The sequence below is a fragment of the Leptodactylus fuscus genome, chromosome 9, assembly GCF_031893055.1.
Source record: "Leptodactylus fuscus isolate aLepFus1 chromosome 9, aLepFus1.hap2, whole genome shotgun sequence".
In the NCBI taxonomy this organism is placed as follows: domain Eukaryota; kingdom Metazoa; phylum Chordata; class Amphibia; order Anura; family Leptodactylidae; genus Leptodactylus; species Leptodactylus fuscus.
The window spans coordinates 79,591,575-79,610,855 of NC_134273.1; the positions used below are offsets into that span (position 1 = coordinate 79,591,575).

Consider the following 19,281-nt stretch of genomic DNA (forward strand, 5'->3'; position numbering starts at 1 on the left):
ACAAAAAGTTGTCTCAGAGATTTAACCTGTCAGTTTCCACTGTGAGGAACATAGTAAGGAAATGGAAGACCACAGGGACAGTTCTTGTTAAGCCCAGAAGTGGCAGGCCAAGAAAAATATCAGAAAGGCAGAGAAGAAGAATGGTGAGAACAGTCAAGGACAATCCACAGACCACCTCCAAAGAGCTGCAGCATCATCTTGCTGCAGATGGTGTCACTGTGCATCGGTCAACTATACAGCGCACTTTGCACAAATAGAAGCTGTATGGGAGAGTGATGAGAAAGAAGCCGTTTCTGCACGTACGCCACAAATAGAGTCGCCTGAGGTATGAAAAAGCACATTTGGACAAGGCAGCTTCATTTTGGAAACAAAAATTGAGTTGTTTGGTTATAAAAAAAGGCGTTATGCATGGCGTCCAAAAAGAAACAGCATTCCAAGAAAAACACATGCTACCCACTGTAAAATTTGGTGGAGGTTCCATCATGCTTTGGGGCTGTGTGGCCAATGCCAGCATCGGGAATCTTGTTAAAGTTGAGGGTCGCATGGATTCCACTCAGTATCAGCAGATTCTTGAGAATAATGTTCAAGAATCAGTGACGAAGTTGAAGTTACGCCGGGGATGGATATTTCAGCAAGACAATGATCCAAAACACTGCTCCAAATCAACTCAGGCATTCATGCAGAGGAACAATTACAATGTTCTGGAATGGCCATCCCAGTCCCCAGACCTGAATATCATTGAACATCTGTGGGATGATTTGAAGCGGGCTGTCCATGCTCGGCGACCATCTAACTTAACTGAACTTGAATTGTTTGTCCAAAATACCTTTATCCAGGATCCAGGAACTGATTAAAATCTACAGGAAGCGACTAGAGGCTGTTATCTTTGCAAAAGGAGGATCTACTAAATATTAATGTCACTTTTCTGTTGAGGTGCCCATACTTTTGCACCGGTCAAATTTTGGTTTAATGCATATTGCGCATTTTCTGTTAGTACAATAAACCTCATTTCAATCCTGAAATATTACTGTGTCCATCAGTTATTAGATATATCAAACTGAAATGGCTGTTATAAACACCAAAATATTTAGAACAAAAAATTATTAAGATTAATAGGGGTGCCTAAACTTTTTCATAGGACTGTATCTCTGAACTAATCCCCCGCTACCTGCCCACACGTAACCGCAGATCCTCCAATGACCTCCTACTCTGCTCTGCTCTCATCCGCTCCTCACACAACCGTCTCCAAGATTTCTCTCGTGCATCCCCCATACTCTGGAACTCCTTACCAAGACACATAAGACTGATCCCCACAATCACAGGATTCAAGAAGGCCCTGAAGACTCACCTATTCAGGAAGGCCTACAACCTCCAATAACACTATCACCGCACCGCCATCTGTACAGTCTCCCCCTCTCCTTCTGTCTCTACCCCCTTCCCTCATAGATTGTAAGCCCTCGCGGGCAGGGCCCTCTACCCCACTGTGCCAGCCGATCACTGTTAGTATGATATGTACCTGTATATTTTGTGTACTGTATGTAACCCCCAAATGTAAAGCACCATGGAATTAATATAATAATGTAAAGCACCATGGAATTAATGGTGCTATATAAATAAATAAAATAATAATAATAATATTTTGCCACAGATTCCACAGAAGACCTGTCCGCGGTGCGAGACTCCCTCCCCATTAGACCCATTTATTTGGGCCTAATCCGGAGCAGAATGCCACGATGGGATGCTGGTGCACTGCATTGGCATTCTGTGGCAGCTAGCAGCGTAGTATGTTCACACGCGGAATCCATTTTCTACTGTGAACATACCCTAACACTGCATGCAGTTTTTTTGGTTAAGAATGCTTCAGTAGGGGTACCAAGAGGTACATTTTTTATTTCCAGTGCTGCACAAAGCCTAAACGATTGGCAAGCACTGCACACCCTTAAATTCATCCTTCTCCCAGAGTAAGTTCAGTTGTAAACCACCGTATACTAACCAGTGGCGTGCCGTCTGTACTTCCATGACCCCTTTCATTCCATGAATAGGAACCGCAGCCACAAAATTGGACAGGAATAAGATCTGTTCCATATCTGCAGTCTGTCCTGTCAGCCTTCACACAGGACATATAATTCACAATCATGTGTAGGGGCCCATATAAATGAATGTGAGAAAAAACCCAAATAACACACTGACCATACAGTTGTCTGCAACTGGCTTTACACGGTGGTCCCTATTTGTCCCTACCAGGGCCCATTTCCCAAAAGCTATTTGATCTGGTTCCATAATTTTGGCACGTGGAAACAATCCTATATATGCATAGGAAGAACATAGATCCTTCATGCGGATTCCAAATATCGTATGTAATCGGAGCTAGGAATACATTCAGCCTCACACAGACAAGGTAAAGAGGGTTTTATTTGCCTAATTACATTGTGTACAGCTCTCCTACAAAACACTTCGTGTGTTTTGCCATAAGAAAAGAACATACGTAAAAGAAACATACAGGCCTTTATACATACACCGCAGTGAGGCGACCCAACAGAACACTGTACATGCTGGATATTTCTAAAAAGTAGAATTAAAATGCTCTTGGGGTGTCTTTAAACCTTTTCCCTTCTTATAAATAATCACTTACGGGGACTATGTTACAGGAGCATTTTAATGACCCTATGGATGGATGGCCACATAGACTCATGATGCCGAATCATTGCCATCAGTCTGACTTCCATCCCAGTGCATAGAAATATCTTACGTTACTGCAGTCTTTTCTTATTGTAATAGCTAAAAGTGGCCACAAGGATCACGTGCTGATCAGTCAGTCTGGTTAAGTCGTGAAATGAAGCTTGAACAGCACGGTCTGCGGCGTGGTAATGTCAGCGACCGCCAGCTCCTGTCCATCAACGAGGCCGAGCTCTACAGGGGGAAGAAAAGAAGAGAATAGATTTAGTGAAGCCAATGCATTTATTTAGAGGGTGAGATTAGAAATGAAGCAGGTTTATCTAAGGAGAGAGCTGCAGTTGTATGGTGGCAATCAACAAATTCTGCCTTCATCTTCTTTAGGTTATAAAGGAGTTATCAATTTCCTCTGAAAAGTCCTTAAAATACAATTTTCATCATTATTTGCCCTATTGAGCTTTGGATAAAATCAGTTTCCTTCGCCCTCTGGCAGCTGGTAATAGCTATTACTTCCCTGCAGGAGTCTTCTCAGCTATACTGCCACCTACTGTACAGTCTCTGCTCCTTCCTGACGAGCAAAGCAAAAAAAAGATCTTTCTATTGGCTTCCTTGCAGTGAACAGAGGATCCCTGTGTACAGACCAGACTGAGCATGTGTGTCCACCAGCACGCCGCTCACATGGTGGACATGCACAACTGCTATACACTTTGAACACCATCTCACCTTTTAAAGTCTTGCAGAGATTAGGTCTAGTTCGTTCTTCTATAGACGCTACTGTCTGCAGAACAAGAAGCCATGGTCATATCCATGTAACAATAGAGACACATTGTTAGAGATAAGGAAGTCCCCATGTATGTTCTTACCTGTAAATATAGGGTCTTATTCTTTCCGTCCAGAGTTGCAGTGATGGCAGGAGACTTCATCTGTCTATAGGAAAACAAAGACATGTTGGTCACTGGGTTTGGTGCAGTCAAGGTTTTGTAAACGTACCTGTTGTGTTCATTGTGAATGCACAACATGAAGAACGAAAAACGCAAAAAAAGAAATAAATCTACATTTAAGTGTGTGTTCCTCCTCAGAATCCATTACACATTGCAGTCCTGTGTCAGCGCTGGTAGAAAGCTGAGAGAGAACTTTGGCTTCCTGATGTGGGTTTGCTCCCTGATCAGCCTTAGACACCGTGGGACTAAGCAGTGGTAGTCTATGGCCTAATGCACACAGCAATGTCCAGTCCAATGGTCCAGAAAATAGGTCCTATCCTGCTGCATGTCATCGGAACACAACACATCACAAGTCCCCATAGAGGTAAGTACTAGTGTTGAGCGAGTAATATTCAATCGAATACCTCACTCCCATAGGAATATGTGTAAGCGGCCGAACACCAAGAGGTTAAGCACATCGAATATTCACTGCACTTAACCCCTTGGTGTTCGGCCGCTTACACACATTCCTATGGGAGCGAGGTATTTGATGGAATACTACTCGCTCATCTCTAGCAAGTACATCATGGAACGTGCATGGGGCCTTAAGTTAGGTTTGTCAATGCCTCCCCTAGAAAACAATGGAATCCAGACTCGGTCCAGAATTTGCAGAGGATAATAAGCAGAATCCAGCTGCAAATTCATCAGTGTAAACAGACCCCTAAGGAGGATCTGTCACCTCTCCTGGTGCGAGTTACTAAATGCTTGCTTTCCCCATGAAATAATTCTGGAGCATCTTCTCTCACAACTCTGGACTGCACTGTTTTCTTGTCATACCTACAGAGACTTGGCAGTAGCATCACTGACCATACAGTGACAGATGGGGTGACCTCCGAAACCAAACGTCAATTTATTCATGCATTACCAGGAGGAATAACAGAGGAATGGTACAAAACAGAGTTCTAAGAAAAGATATTGGAGAATTGTTGTTTTTTGGGGATGGACGTTACAATTAGGCTGTGTTCAGACAACCATTGTTAATGTCCGTTGCTGTCTTCTGTCATAGGACGAAGGCGACGGATATTACCTGACTGAGTCCGTTCCCATTGACACTAATGTAAAGAGCAAGACACTGTCAGGAGAGGGGACAGGTCCATTCTAGGCAAGTATAAAAACAGCGTTTCTCATAGTTTATATGACATTGATCGTTATTTACACGCGGTCCTATCCTTTGTCCTATCTATTGTATCAGTGCAGATTTTAAACATAAAGGGACAATGAAAAATAAATATATATGATTTTTTAAGTTTCATTTAATGTAATACAAAATGCATCTAAGCCTTATGTCTGTGAGTGAGAGTTATTATGGCTGTGCTTTGTCAGTATTACTTACAATGAGGTGTCATTTATTAAGTAGTCCAAAACCTCTTGCAGTTTAGCAGAAGAGGGAAACTGGATTTTCTGGGGCAGTTGGCTGCAGGCTGGACAATTTTCCTGGCAAAAAAAAATGAATAATGTCAATTAGCAAAATTTTTATAAACAATTATGATCAATTAGTAGTAGATTATTGGGAACCTTAATATGGTTAAAGTACCCTTAAAGGGGTTGTCTAGGATTTGAAATTATAGCAACTTTCTTAGAAAAATAGCACCATTCCTGTCTAATGGTTGAGTGTGGTACTGCAGCTCAGTCTTACCCACTTCATGGAAACGGAGCTGCAATAGCAGACATAACCCGCAGGTAGGTTGCCAGTAGATAAGACCATGTATGTGGGAGCTTTCTATGGTTTCACACTTGTGAGAAACCCAGCCATGATATTGTGGTCAGGTAATCTCATACATGTAGTGTCCTCCTGATAACCAGCCATGATGTCCTTATTGTGGTCGGGTTATCTTCTCATACATGTAGTGTCCTCCTGATAACCAGCCATGATGTCCTTATTGTGGTCAGGTTATCTTCTCATACATGTAGTGTCCTCCTGATAACCAGCCATGATGTCCTTATTGTGGTCAGGTTATCTCCTCATACATGTAGTGTCCTCCTGATAACCAGCCATGATGTCCTTATTGTGGTCGGGTTATCTTCTCATACATGTAGTGTCCTCCTGATAACCAGCCATGATGTCCTTATTGTGGTCGGGTTATCTTCTCATACATGTAGTGTCCTCCTGATAACCAGCCATGATGTCCTTATTGTGGTTGGGTTATCTTCTCATACATGTGGTGCCCCTGCCTGATAATTTGTCTACAATAAGGACATCATGGCTGGTCGCCAATTCAGACACCATCCAGAAGTCCCTGACTTCTATTCTAGTCTATGAGAGGATAAGATTCGTGCACTCATAGACTTACATAGAAAAAGGGACTTCCAGCAGGTGTGTGAATTGGCAAGTCCGTTGGACGCCCCTGGTGAGATCATTCCCTTTATTATACCCTGTACTAGAGGGCTAAGACACAATCCACTTTACCAGAATGGGGCTTTATTACATTACTATAACAATAGAACTTACCTTCCTTTCTGCTTCGAAGGTATACGTGTACAATCCATCCACATCATTAAACACCAGGTAATTATTCAGCGGAGTATACGCGCTGCCCCATAGACAAAGACAGAAGATTGTTAGATTGAATCCTAATAATTGGACCAAATCCATAAAGCTCAATAACATATTTACCTGGTGGCTATTTTGAAAACTTCAGTGGCACAAGCGGCTGAAAACACAAACATGGCGACCAGTGAGTGATATTACACAATGGCTTTCCCACAACTAAAACACCCCTCAGTATTAGGAAGGTGCCACACTGACATTAATGGGGTCAGTCTAGCTTCAGTCCGCCTTACCATACCCAAGCCCTGAACCAGGAAAAAGGGCCCTGAAGTGGTTAAAATTTAATCAGGATTTTCTGGCTCCAGAACGGCCTTCATATCCGAGTATAAACAGAGCCAAGCATGTATTAGGCCTATAAACCAGCCGTATTTACACAGGCGCTGCTGTTATAACACAAAGGTCCACATTTTATTCGTTTTTTACCTGCTATTACTGCATTGGTAGAGGCGACGGCCGGGATGATTCTTTTTACAACACCTAAGTCAGAAATCAGATATCAGACACTGGACACAACCGTAGGCACGGCTAATGGAGAAGTGGTTGGAGTAGATTGTGAAATGGGATTTTTGTACTCACCCTGAGTAAGTCTGTACGTTACCCCTCTGATGTTATATTGTGCCGCCCTTTCCAAAGAATTTTTAAAAATCCACTGAATATGTTCGGGGTCGTCCCCATCCAGCGCTACGCCCTCTGCAGACAGAAACAGATCCAGCTTTATAGTATAATGCTCTGATATAGACAACAGGGCAGAGTTATTATGTCAGTTCTCTGGTGTATGAGGCATCAAAAGGTGTAAATTGTGTTTGCAAATCGGGTATAAACGATGCAGGAAATCTAGGCCAGCTTGTCCCGTTATGGACACTTATCCCCTGTCCTATGGATAGCTGGGAGTCCCATAAGGCCTCAGAATGAACTGCCAGGGCACTTGTGTGACCAGCACTCCATTCACTTCTATGGGGTTGTGGGTGTTGCCTAAGATTAGAATCCTGGCAGCCCCATAGAAGTCAATGGAGCGTGCTGGTCACAAGGAGGACTTGGGGGGGGGGAGGGTCTTTTGATTCCTCCGGATCACTGGGGGACCTTGCGTTTGAACAATTGTCTCCTGTCTTGCATTTAGAGAATGTGTACATAAGGGGCAACCCCTTTAATAACGCTGGTCCTTACTAGAGATGAGCGAGTACTGTTTGGATCAGCCGATCCGAACAGCACGCTCGCATAGAAATGAATGGACGTAGCCGGCACGCGGGGGGTTAAGCGGCTGGCCGCCGTCAAAGCGGAAGTACCAGGTGCATCCATTCATTTCTATGGAGCGTGCTGTTCGGATCGGCTGATCCGAACAGTACTCGCTCATCTCTAGTCCTTACCAATCTGCCCCAATGAATGCAGAGACCCTAAGACTAGGAGTACTGAGACTTTCTGCAGCACTACTGAGAAATCCGCTAAGTGTTATTGCCAACATCTCAGGCAGTTACTGACTTTATATAAAATTACGTTCCATACCTCCAAATGGCTGTTCCTTTGGCCATTGCAATATCCGGACATATTCTATACAGTGCTCTGGTAATCTGGGCATAGACGCAATCGTACACATGGGGAAATTAATCTGAAAAAAGCAAAATGCACACATAGGATGGGATTTAAACAGCTGATAAGCAGGGGGTCCCTAGTTTCGGACCCTCACCAATTGCACACTGATAGGAAATATTCAGGATAGGCCACCAATATGTAACAAAAGAAATAACGGACTGAAATCCTGCGTCCTTACCTGCGGTGGGTACAGTTCTAGAGTACATTCCACACAGGCGGTCATTCCTGGTATAATCACCCGGGCGTTTCCTTTAAAGCCTTCTGTACCGCCATCGATTAAAGGAATTACTGAACTTTGCTGCAGCACGCCATCTTCATAATTTAGCAGAGACATCTAAAGAAGAAAAGAAGTCAAAGTCAATAAAAGAAGGTAAAAAAAAAAAAAAAAAAACCACACATCTTTTCCACCCTGTGTAGCCTATGCTGACATTTATGTACATATTAGAATTAGATGACTGGGACTATCACTGATCACAACCAAGCATTTCTATAGGAAATATGGAAACAGCCAAGGTCTCTGACTAGTAATGGGAGGGGGTCTCCAATGAGAACACTGAACACCTCTCTGCTGTATAGAGAATACATTTTGGAGGGGATCTCCTTTTAAACAACAGATTTTCATTAGAAATACAGACAGAGTAGGAGATAATTTAACATTTCTAGTGACTACCATGTTATATACTGATTGTTAAAGGGATCCTATCATTAGATTCCCTTTTTTCTAACACATGGGAACAGCCTTAAGATAGGCTATTCTTCTCCTACCTTTAGATGTCTTCTCCGCACCGCCGTTCGGTAGATATTCTGTTTTCCGTCTTTATGCAAATGAGTTCTCTCGCAGCACTGTGGGCATCCCCAATGCTGCAAGAGAACTCTCCAGCGCCGCCTCCATCTTCTTCAGGAACCGGCCTTTACACGTCGTCTTCCGGCCTGGCTTTCAATCTTCTACGCATGAGCAATTGGCTCTGCCTGACTGCACCCGGCCATTTTTTTGTGGTGCCCACAAAAAAATGGCCACGCACAGGTGCAGTCGGCTCTGCCGATTGCGCATGCGTAGAAGATCGAAAGCCAGGCCGGAAGATGACGCATAGAGGCCGTTCCTGAAAAAGATGGAGGTGGCACTGGCGAGTTCTCTCACAGCATTGAGGATGCCCACAGTGCTGCGAGAGAACTCATTCGCATAAAGACGGAAAACAGAATATCTACCGAACGACGGCGCGGAGAAGACATCTAAAGGTAGGAGAAGAATAGCCTATCTTAAGGCTGTTCCCACGTGTTAGAAAAAAGGGAATCTAATGATAGGATCCCTTTAAACAATATAAATGGATAGAAATATTACCAGCATCCCATTCAACCAGCGCCTGGCGATAATGGAATCCAGACCACACACTATAATATGGAAGTCTGAAAAAAAAAAATCAGAAAGATATAAATATGCTGAAAATAAACATGTTTTAATTAAAGGGCTATTCCCATCTCTGCTATTCAACACAGGAGCAACGGAACATGGAGCAGAAGCTTCCCCCGGTGTCTGTCATTCCCATTCACTCCTATAGGAATTACAGAAACATTGTAGCCCACTCAGCTGTTTCAGTAGTCTAACCTATCTCTGGATGCTGCAAAAGACAGCATTCCTTTATCAGTCATGAATGGTTGAGATAGGAATACCCCTTTAAGGAAATGATATTGTTTGATAAAGTGATCATTACCTCTATAAAATGATTCATCGTAATCTTGAATCTTCTTGTAATGTCTTAAATTTCCAGGTGTTAAGGTAAAAATATACGAACAGACACAGAAGGACAGGAGCAGCTCTGAAAAGCTTTTGGGAAAAGATCTTTACAATTAAATACACACTCCTGGTAAAACGGATACATGCTACGGCAAATGTATGACCTAAGGAAAATCCCTAAGAATTCGAAAATCTATCAGTTTTACCTGGACTGTTACTTTAAAGGGGTCCTCTGCTTTGAACAATCCCTTTATTGTTAGAAGGGTCCTCTGATAACAAGCTGATCACAGGGTTTCGCTCGACTAGACCCCCCGCAACTATCTGTGGGGAACCTGACAAGTGTACTGTATAACCCAACAGTCTAGAAAGGATACGGTGTGACACAACAGTCGGGGATTCTAGTATTTATGAATTCAGCCGCTACCTCTGCTTTGGGTCTTCCAACATCTTTAGGCCTGAAATACAGAATACAAAAAACATATATATTACAAACATGTTAGATTTAGTAATAACATTCTGACACATCTTCGAACAACCTGCAGAGTATCTGCCGTGACCAGGAAAGAAATGATCACAGGTCCTGGAGAACTTTCTTCTTATAAAGGTGGGAAAGTTTTATAAAGTGGTTGTCCAGGAGCTGAGGAGAATTGACACTGGTGACCTGGCCCCAGGATGTCGTCAGCAGACTGGTTGGGTATCCAACATTTGGAACGTATCCTGGATTAGTTGTTTCATCTGCTGGCAGCAGCTCTGCTCCTACAGTGTACAAAGCCAAATGTGGTATACAGAGCTCAGTATACTGTAGTGGTGCCTGGAGCTGCAGACCCGCTGCCCTTCACTTAAATAGGACCAGAGCTGCGTCTGTCCATATACCTAGAATGTGGTTTCCAGCAGCCAAAACAGCAGATTGAGGCAGGAGCAGGGCGTTGGACTCCGACCAATTTGATGACCAATTTTTTATTTTAACACTATAGTCAAAGGCAGTCCTACAAACGGAAGGTAATCTGCCTGCTTGCATCCATCTGCACCGGCATCCAGTCGCGTACTCTGCTCCGGATTAGGCCTAGTCGGGAGGAGGGAGTGTCTTCAAGCGGATGTCACAACGCGAATCCACCGGAAAGAATGAGCATGTTGCTTTTTTTTTCCAGGAGCCGGAACAAACCGCTCCTGGAAAAAAGAACTGACCAGCTCCCATTGATTTCAATGGGAGCCGTCTTTTTGGTCAGGATTTTGAGGTGGATACGGCCTCAAATTCCTGACCAAAATACCCCGTGTGAACTTACCCTTAGACTTTATACTCAGGAACAAACTAAGAGGAGAACATGATGGATCCGCTTACCGGAACAAGAACTGTCTGTTCAAATTAGAGACGTCTATGGTGTCCATATCGATGACATGTATCTGCCGAAACCCTGACAGGGCCTGAGGAATAAAGAGAAACCTGTTATTGAGAGCAGAGATAATCTTTGTGGTGCCGTCATTGCTAGCAATGAACTCCTCTATACACGAGGGACCTCGCTGCCCTAATAGCCCATTACCAGAAATAGCTATTGACCCAGTAATGCGTTCTAGATTCCCCATCAATACTGAAGCATTCATCTCCTTCAGCAATCCTCCATTAGCTGTATGTAATGTACTTCCTTAAAGGCTCAAAATAATGATGACCTACCCTAACAATAGGTCGTCCATATTAGATCGGTGGGGGTCTGACACCCACCACCCCCCGATGTATCAGCTATTCTCAGGATCCCATACACAGAGAATGGAACAGGAATCAGACAGCGCCATTCTCTGTGTAGTGGTCATCCCAGGTACTGCAGATCAGCTCCGAAATAAAAAGGAAAGTGAACCAGACTGGCAACCGCTTTATGAGGGACGCTGATGGATTCGCCAAATCTTGATTTTACTTACACTACATCCTTGGTGTTACCCGATTACCTGAATCGTTGCCATATTCCTATAATAAGAGCCAGGCAATGTGGGCGGTAGATTGCCGAAGCCCATTTCAACTTGCTAAAATCATCACATATACACAGAACATAAAATAAATTACCAGATTTTTGAGAAGTTCACACCCTAAGCCCCCAGCTCCAACCACCAGTATTTTACAGGTCTCTAAGAGAAACTGCAGAGACTGGAAAAAGAGAAACAGATTAGTACAAGCATGAGAATTAAAATATATATATATATATATATATCCATTGTATACAGTCAAGGCAGCCGTAACATGCAGGGTTATCAGAAAAAACGTATGTGATCTATATTGTATAAGGTATACGTATGTTTGTATATAGCTGCACACTCCCTGCTCTTGTCTATAGCTCCCGTATACTGTATAGCTATCAAATAACACAGTGACCTCTGCAACAAAGTGTCAAATAAAGTTAAAAACAATATTCTACACTCTCATGTCTACAAATCTTATGCGTCTCCATTGTTACAGACTACAAAACAACCCCGTGTAGTCTGATCTTGCCGTCACGCTCGCATCTTTTCCATACTTCTAGCTCACATATAACTTGTGGCTTAGCAAGATGGAAAAACATGACGACAGCGGTCTGTAAGGATGGAGACACAAATCTACATCATGGGCGCGACTGGTCTAATAACACCCGGGCCGAACACAACTTATCACAAGACACAGAGCGCTAACGTCTTACTCTACATCAGTTACAAAGCTACAAATACATGAATGGAAATGTGGGGGTTCTCACTTCGTTGCTTGGCTCGAACTCGGGGTGTGTGAAAGGTCCCGATCGCTCGAGGAACTTCTTAACATGGTTCCAGCGACCTTCCCAGTCTCCAATGTCCCCACACCCAACATCCACAGCCATTCTGCATAGAACACAGTACATTTCACTGACATTTCTTCTGTACGGATATGAAGGTTACATCAGAAGATACACCAGAGGTATGACCGCCGAGGAGCGCACTTACCTACCGCCGGATTATAGGGAGAGGGAAGCCTTAGAAAGGAAATTCAAGATTTGCAAATATTTACCCTTTAGTAGTTGTAAGGCCCGGTTCACATCTGCATACGGGTCATTCCCTTCCCCTCTCCATGTGAAAAATGCAGAGAAAAAAGTCCTACAAGCAGGACTTCTCTCTCCGCATTTTTCGTGCGGAAACTGAACAGAAATGACACGAACCCCATTATAGTCTATGGGGTCCGCAGGTTTCTTAAAGGGATTCTACCATTAGAATCAAATTTGTTCTCCCTAACACATAGGAATAGCCTTAAGAAAGGCTATTCGTCTCCCACCTTTAGATGTCTTCTCTGCGCCGCCGTTCCGTAGAAATCCCATTTTCCGCCGGTATGCAAATGAGTTCTCTAGCAGCACTGGGGGCGGGCCCCTGCACTCAAACAGAACTGGTGGCGTCCCCAATGCTGAGAGAGAACTCTCCAACGCTGTCTCCATCCTCTTCAAGAACGGGGTCTTCACGCATCTTCTTCCTGGAGTTGACTTCAAACTTCTAGGCCTCGGGCAAAGCTGACTGTGCATGCCCGCCGGCCACAATAAAATGACCGCTTACACAGTATCGTAAGCAGCCATTTTCTTGTGGCCAGCAAGCATGCGCAGTTGGCTTTGCCCGAGGCCTAGAAGTTTGAAGTCAACCCCCGGAAGAAGACGCGTGAAGAGCCCGTTCCTGAAGAAGATAGAGGCGGTGCTGAAGATTTCTCTCACAGCATTGGGGATGCTTCTAGTGCTGTTTGAGCGCTGAGGCCCGCCCCCAGTGCTGCGAGAGAACTCATTTGCATACCGACAAAAAACGGGATTCTCCCGAATGGCTGCGCGGGAAGACATCTAAAGATAGGAGAAGAATAGCTTTTCTTAAGACTATTTCGACGTGTTGGCGAGAAAATATTCGATTTTAATGGTAGAATCCCTTTAAGGTAACCCCTTTTTTTATGCAGATTAGGTTTCCATTCGGGGGTCCCCAATAGGGCTCCCGGATGGAAACCCATGTGCAGATGTGAACTGAGCCTAACCCACTTGGCTACTTAAAGGAATTTTCCAAGCAAACTAGAAAACCCAGGAGGGATAGACACTCCCTGAACCATGGTCCTCCTAACTTTGGATCCCCCATAATTTTTTTTTTATGACAGAAGTGCTTGTCTTCAGCAGCCACAAGTTGTCTACTGGTGAAGTCTATGAAGTGACATTACTGGTACCCAAAATGTGAATGCTGAAGTCGTGCGAGCCGCTTCTTTACCTCCTCCGCCAGTACAGTCACTCAAAGGGAGAACCAGGGGTGAGGGAGCATTGCTTCCAGTTTAACTCAAAAACCCCTTTAAGAGTAACGTATCACATATATATAGACAAATCATATATAGATAGATCATACAATGCATAGATGTATATACTTTTTTTTTTATTTTTTTAAGTTGCTTTAAATTCCTCTTCACCTCCTCCACCTTTACCTTGTCTTAAGCTGCTATATTTACATTTCAATGCAAACCTTATATTCTGCTACGTCTGAATGCACGTCAAGGCTATGGCCCCAGTTTATGAAAAAACTGCTTTTTTTTTTTTTTTTTTGCAGATTTTACTTAATTTTTTTCTAACCAAATCCAGAAGTAGATGGAGCAGAAGTGAGAAGTATTTGTGCTTTCCTTATAGTCTTCATTGTTACCCCTGGGTTAGGCTCAAACTCAAAAAAATTCAGCAAATCCTGCAAAAAAGAAAAACAGTTTTCCCCCAACCAGCACGAATCATGCGGACAAGAAAGTAGATGGTGAACTACTTCCCTGTCCGCAAGATCCCTGCGGCGATCTGGCAGCAAGCACACGGACCCCACTATAGTCTATGCACCAGCGCTTGCACTTGTGTTTGGTATTCCGTTCAGGGGGTTCCCCAAACACTGATGTGAACGAGGGCTTAGCCTTATTCATTTGGACGCTGCAGTTCCAGACATAGCCTAAGGGTAAGAGTGGCGCTGCGCCTACAAGAAAGCAGTCATGTTTAAACAGAAATGAAAAACTAAAAAAAAAGTCCTTTTTGCATAATCATACATTACCTAAAGATAAACTTTTAGAGAGATTTAATACAATTTAAGAAGGTGAAGAAGTCTCCCATAACAACCAAGGAAGTGATTCTTCTGGATCTTCCAATGATCATCTCTATCCATATGTAACATTACACCTAGGGATATCATATAGAGGGGGGGGGGGATCTTTCACTATGAGCTGGAAGGTCAAACATAGGGTGGCTCTTGCTCTGGCCTTGTTGTATTCGGCCTCGTTCACATGTGCGTTGGTATTCTATCCGGGGGAGTCCACATGAGGACCCCTCGAACGGAATAATGAACGCAACTGCAAGTGGTGTGCCAGTGAAAGCACATGGACCCCATAGACTATAATGGGGTCCGTGCTTGCTGCCAGATCTCATCAGGGAGAGTAGTTCACAATCTACGTTCCTGTCTGCATGATTTGTGCAGGCAGCGCGCGGCAAGCACACGGACCCCATTATAGTCTATGGGGTCCATGTGCTTTCACTGCACACCGCTTGCAGTTGCGGACTCCCCCGGACGGAATAGCAACGCAGATGTCCCTGAGGGGTTACATTGATATCCGTCCATATAGGACTGGCCACAGCTTATTGATGAGGGATAATGGCTGTTTGCTGGATTTTTGTCTTCAGAAGACAATCCGTATGAGATCTTGTCACTGACTGGTTGCTATGGCTTACCCCCTCACCTTTAATAGCACAGTATATCATCACTACATGCACGGTAATGCAGTCCTAGAAATCTATGCAAAGGTCTGTTCAAATTTAAGAGAAGACAACAAATCTAGATGGAGGGAACAAGATTCACATGCAGGTTTACTCATATTCTGCCCTAGTGTATGATACAATAATGTGGTAATCTATAGTTATAATCTATATAGGCAGCCTCATCTCTACAGAGAAAAATCACCTACAGAAAGAAAATACTAAAAAAGAAAACCATAGTAATAATATTAACAGTGAATAACCCGCAACCATCACAGGAATCAGATTCCCAAGCTGTCTCAGAATGGAGCGGCAGCACCCCGGTGACCATCACTCTATTCCCTTTGTTACAGCCCTCCAAATCAGTGGCTGTGCATGCACACTACCGCTCCGTACACATAGGATGCCACTGATTGTGATCAGTAGGGTCACAGCAAGTGGTAAGACGTGTCTGCATACAAAGTGCCAGTGCGTCCACCATAAAGAATGTACCCATTATTGGTCAGACACCAAAAAGACATCCCCACAAAAGGGGCACAGATTGGCGTTTGCCCTCACTGCCGAAACCCACCCCAATTTCTGTTCTTTATTACCGATGAGCTGACCTAAAGAAATAAATGCTGGATAATTTCCTTTGATATCACGTTCACACGGGCACAGAGAGGGTGGATTATGGCGCGTAATCCACGTCATAATCCGCCCCCTCACAATGGTGGTCTATGGAGACCGCCAGGCTTCTCTTTTCCATGAGCGACACGTTGCCACTAGCGGATAAAAGAAGCAGGCTGCCCTTTCTTCAGGCGGATTCCAAGGCTCGTAGAGCCACAGCGTCCACCTGGCGGCAGCAACCTCCGATGTAGGCCCATTTATTTGAGCCTAGTCCGGAGGGAAAAGCTGCGACAGCCATGGCGGGCAGGTTTTGACCCCAGAGTGACATGGCTCCCTGCGTCACTTTCGGTGCCAAAATCTGCCCCCCTGCGTGAACTAAGCCTAAGGGTAAAAATGTGTAGTCAGGTTTTGTCGCAGCTGTGAATCATAAAGGGTGAGAACCTTATATAGGACAAATGGCTTTATTCCATTGTTGGTTACTACATAGCTCCTGCTTCTGGCCCTGTACTGTGTATAGTGTGGACACCAGTAACAGCCTGTACAGCTGATTGTTGCGGTCACTCCCCACTAATCAGGTAAATCCTAAGACAAGGCCATAAAATCCTACAACCCGCACAACCCCTTTAATATAGCATCTCTGCTAAAGACAATCTGTCACCTCTCTGGACACGCACACCCGGAGATAACTGTGTCACTCTGCAACCCCTTTATTAATGTAAGTGAACACAATCACATTGCGACCCTGAGTTGACTTCTAGTTGCAAAACATTTTTGGGACTAGAAGTGGTTACAACGTCCATGGCGTCGCAATGGGACTCCATTTACTTTGGGGAAGGATTTGCAGGACGACACCATTGCTGGATGAATGACAGGAGTTGTGATTTCTGTGTAGCCCTAGCCAAATACTCGTATCTGTCATGCAATACTTCTACAGCCTCTCGTCTCACAACTCTGTCTTGTTTCGTTCCTCTGTTATTCCTCCTAGAAATGTAAGAATAAATTGAGCGTTACCAGTTAGAGATACATTCATGCATTGTCTTATTGTACATTGTGATAGAGGTAACATTCAGCTATACATTTCCAGGAGGAATAACAGAGGACGGGCAGCGCATAGTTGGGAGATGAGATATTCTACAATTGTTATTTCAATACTAAAGCCCTATGCACACAATGGAATCTGACCCCAAATTTCCTGATCTGAATGCAGTCCATGCCTCTACCATAATATACAGTAAGGGAGCCTTCACACGGAGTAAACGCGTGTGTATTTTTGCAAAAAATAATATTTAATAATAATAAAAATAAGACTTCAATTATATTTTTTACATGTGTAAAGTGAAGTCAATGGGAGTCTTATTTTTACATGTGTATTTTGCTAAAATGCATGCACGTTTACTCTGTGTGAAGGCTCCCTAAGGGACAAAGGCACGGTGCTGAGGAAGGGGCTCCGGGTATTCTAGATCACTATAATGCAGAGACTTGCAAGCGCCAAATGCAGGGTACAAGCAAGTCTACGTCACATCTACGCCAGGCAGTCTGTCCTGGGACTAGAAGAATGGAAAGACGGATTGCACAAATAGCAGAACATGAACTGAGTCAGAAGGAATCCAAAAAAATAAGTAAAATAAGATACCTAAAAGCCTATAAATGTATGCTAATGAGGAGGGGTCATTAATATGCATAAACCTGATGAGTGCCAGGTGCTTGGCCCCTCCCCCAGGCAGGGATGTTATGGTCTCCTCTCCTGTGTGTAAGGGTTTTGTTCTCAAACCTGTCCCAGTCCTATCACCTCCCCTGTGCCAGCACTAACTTGTCAGACAGCTCTTCTATCCGCCTTCTTTTCTTCTCCCTAAAAGAGAGAGAGAGAATAAAAGAAGGGTTTGGAGGGCGCTCTCCTGGCCTGTGACACGGAGGGGAGACGGGGGGAGAGAAGGAGACGGGGACCCTGACAGCGCACACAGATACTCACGGCTCTACAGCATCCGCCATATTTGCCCGAGCTTCTCTCTTCCCACAATGCACTGCTGCTGCCCGGTGGGCGTGGCCAGCAGAGACAGGCCGGGAGATGAAGCGCCGGGATCAGGCGGCGGCGGATTTGTTTTGAATAACTTTATTGCTAGCGTGACGTAAACACGAGTGGGAGTGAAGGGGTTGGTGGCAGGGCTTCATGTGGAATAAACTGCACATAGAAAGCTGATAGAGAGGCCCAGTCTATACACAGCCTCAGTGTCCCCATAACAGGGATGTAGTGGCCACAGTGACCCATGGGCTGCCAAATCCAGGGCTGCCAAATTAGTGCTAGTCACTGTCATACCCCTATTGGTTCCAGTCACTGCTGGGGAAGGCACCAATGGGTTCTGTGGCTCAGTGCAGGCGGTGATAGTCTGACACTAGGTGCACACCTGCATTGGGGTTTCTATTCTTCGGGTCCTCTTGGGTGGGCACCCCATCTGTGGAGCAAATTGTACTGTGTGTGGGGGTCACTGTGGAGCAGATTGTACTGTGTATGGGCCACTGTGGAGCAAATTGTACTATGTATGGGTCACTGTGGAGCAGATTGTACTGTGTATGGGCCACTGTGGAGCAGATTATTCTATGTGGCGGCCACCGTGGAGCAGATTGTACTGTGTGGGGCAGATTGTACTGTGTGCAGGCCACTGTGGGGCAGATTGTACTGTGTATGAGCTACTGTGGAGCAGATTGTACAGTGTGGGGCCCATTGTGGAGCAGATTGTACTGTGGAGCAGATTGTACAGTGTGGGGCCCATTGTGGAGCAGATTGTACTGTGTATGAGCTACTGTGGAGCAGATTGTACTGTGTGGGGGCCACTGTGGAGCAGATTGTACTGTGTATGGGCCATTGTGGAGCAGATTGTACTGTGTGGGGACCACTGTGGAGCAGATTGTTCTGTGTGGGGCCCACTGTGGAGCAGATTGTACTGTGTATGGGCCAGTGTGGAGCAGATTGTACTGTGTATGGGCTACTGTGGAGCAGATTGTACTGTGTGGGGTCACTGTGGAGCAGATTGTACTGTGTGGGGCCCATTGTGGAGCAGATTGTACTGTGTATGGGCCAGTGTGGAGCAGATTGTACTGTGTATGGGCTACTGTGGAGCAGATTGTACTGTGTGTGGGTCACTGTGGAGCAGATTGTACTGTATGGGGCCCAGTGTGGAGCAGATTGTACTGTGTATGGGCTACTGTGGAGCAGATTGTACTGTGTGGGGTCACTGTGGAGCAGATTGTACTGTGTGGGGGCCAGTGTGGAGCAGATTGTACTGTGTATGGGCTACTGTGGAGCAGATTGTACTGTGTGGGGCCCATTGTAGAGCAGATTGTACTGTGTATGGGCTACTGTGGAGCAGATTGTACTGTGTTTGGGCTACTGTGGAGCAGATTGTAATGTGTATGGGCTACTGTGGAGCAGATTGTACTGTG

At 44.7% G+C, this 19,281-nt stretch overlaps 1 protein-coding gene across 4 annotated transcripts; it reads right to left on the reverse strand.

The window, feature by feature from the left end:
* Positions 1–2,394: 2,394 nt before the first annotated feature.
* Positions 2,395–17,862, reverse strand: UBA3 (ubiquitin like modifier activating enzyme 3). 4 transcript variants are annotated; one of them, XM_075287525.1, is made up of 18 exons: positions 17,813–17,859; positions 17,654–17,692; positions 12,235–12,355; positions 11,574–11,654; positions 10,860–10,942; positions 9,895–9,975; positions 9,498–9,541; positions 9,128–9,192; positions 7,967–8,122; positions 7,702–7,804; positions 6,778–6,891; positions 6,625–6,678; positions 6,268–6,304; positions 6,103–6,184; positions 4,987–5,087; positions 3,537–3,600; positions 3,397–3,451; positions 2,395–2,910 (listed from the first exon to the last, which is right to left on the reverse strand). In XM_075287525.1, exons 1-18 carry the CDS (start codon positions 17,830–17,832, stop codon positions 2,822–2,824), a joined length of 1,389 nt encoding a protein of 462 aa, XP_075143626.1. In that variant the 5' UTR covers positions 17,833–17,859; the 3' UTR covers positions 2,395–2,821. The 4 variants fall into 4 exon arrangements, with proteins under 4 accessions (XP_075143626.1, XP_075143628.1, XP_075143629.1 ...); XM_075287527.1 differs by lacking the exon at positions 17,654–17,692 and having other exon boundaries at positions 17,813–17,862; XM_075287528.1 differs by lacking the exon at positions 17,813–17,859 and having other exon boundaries at positions 17,615–17,684.
* Positions 17,863–19,281: the final 1,419 nt, after the last annotated feature.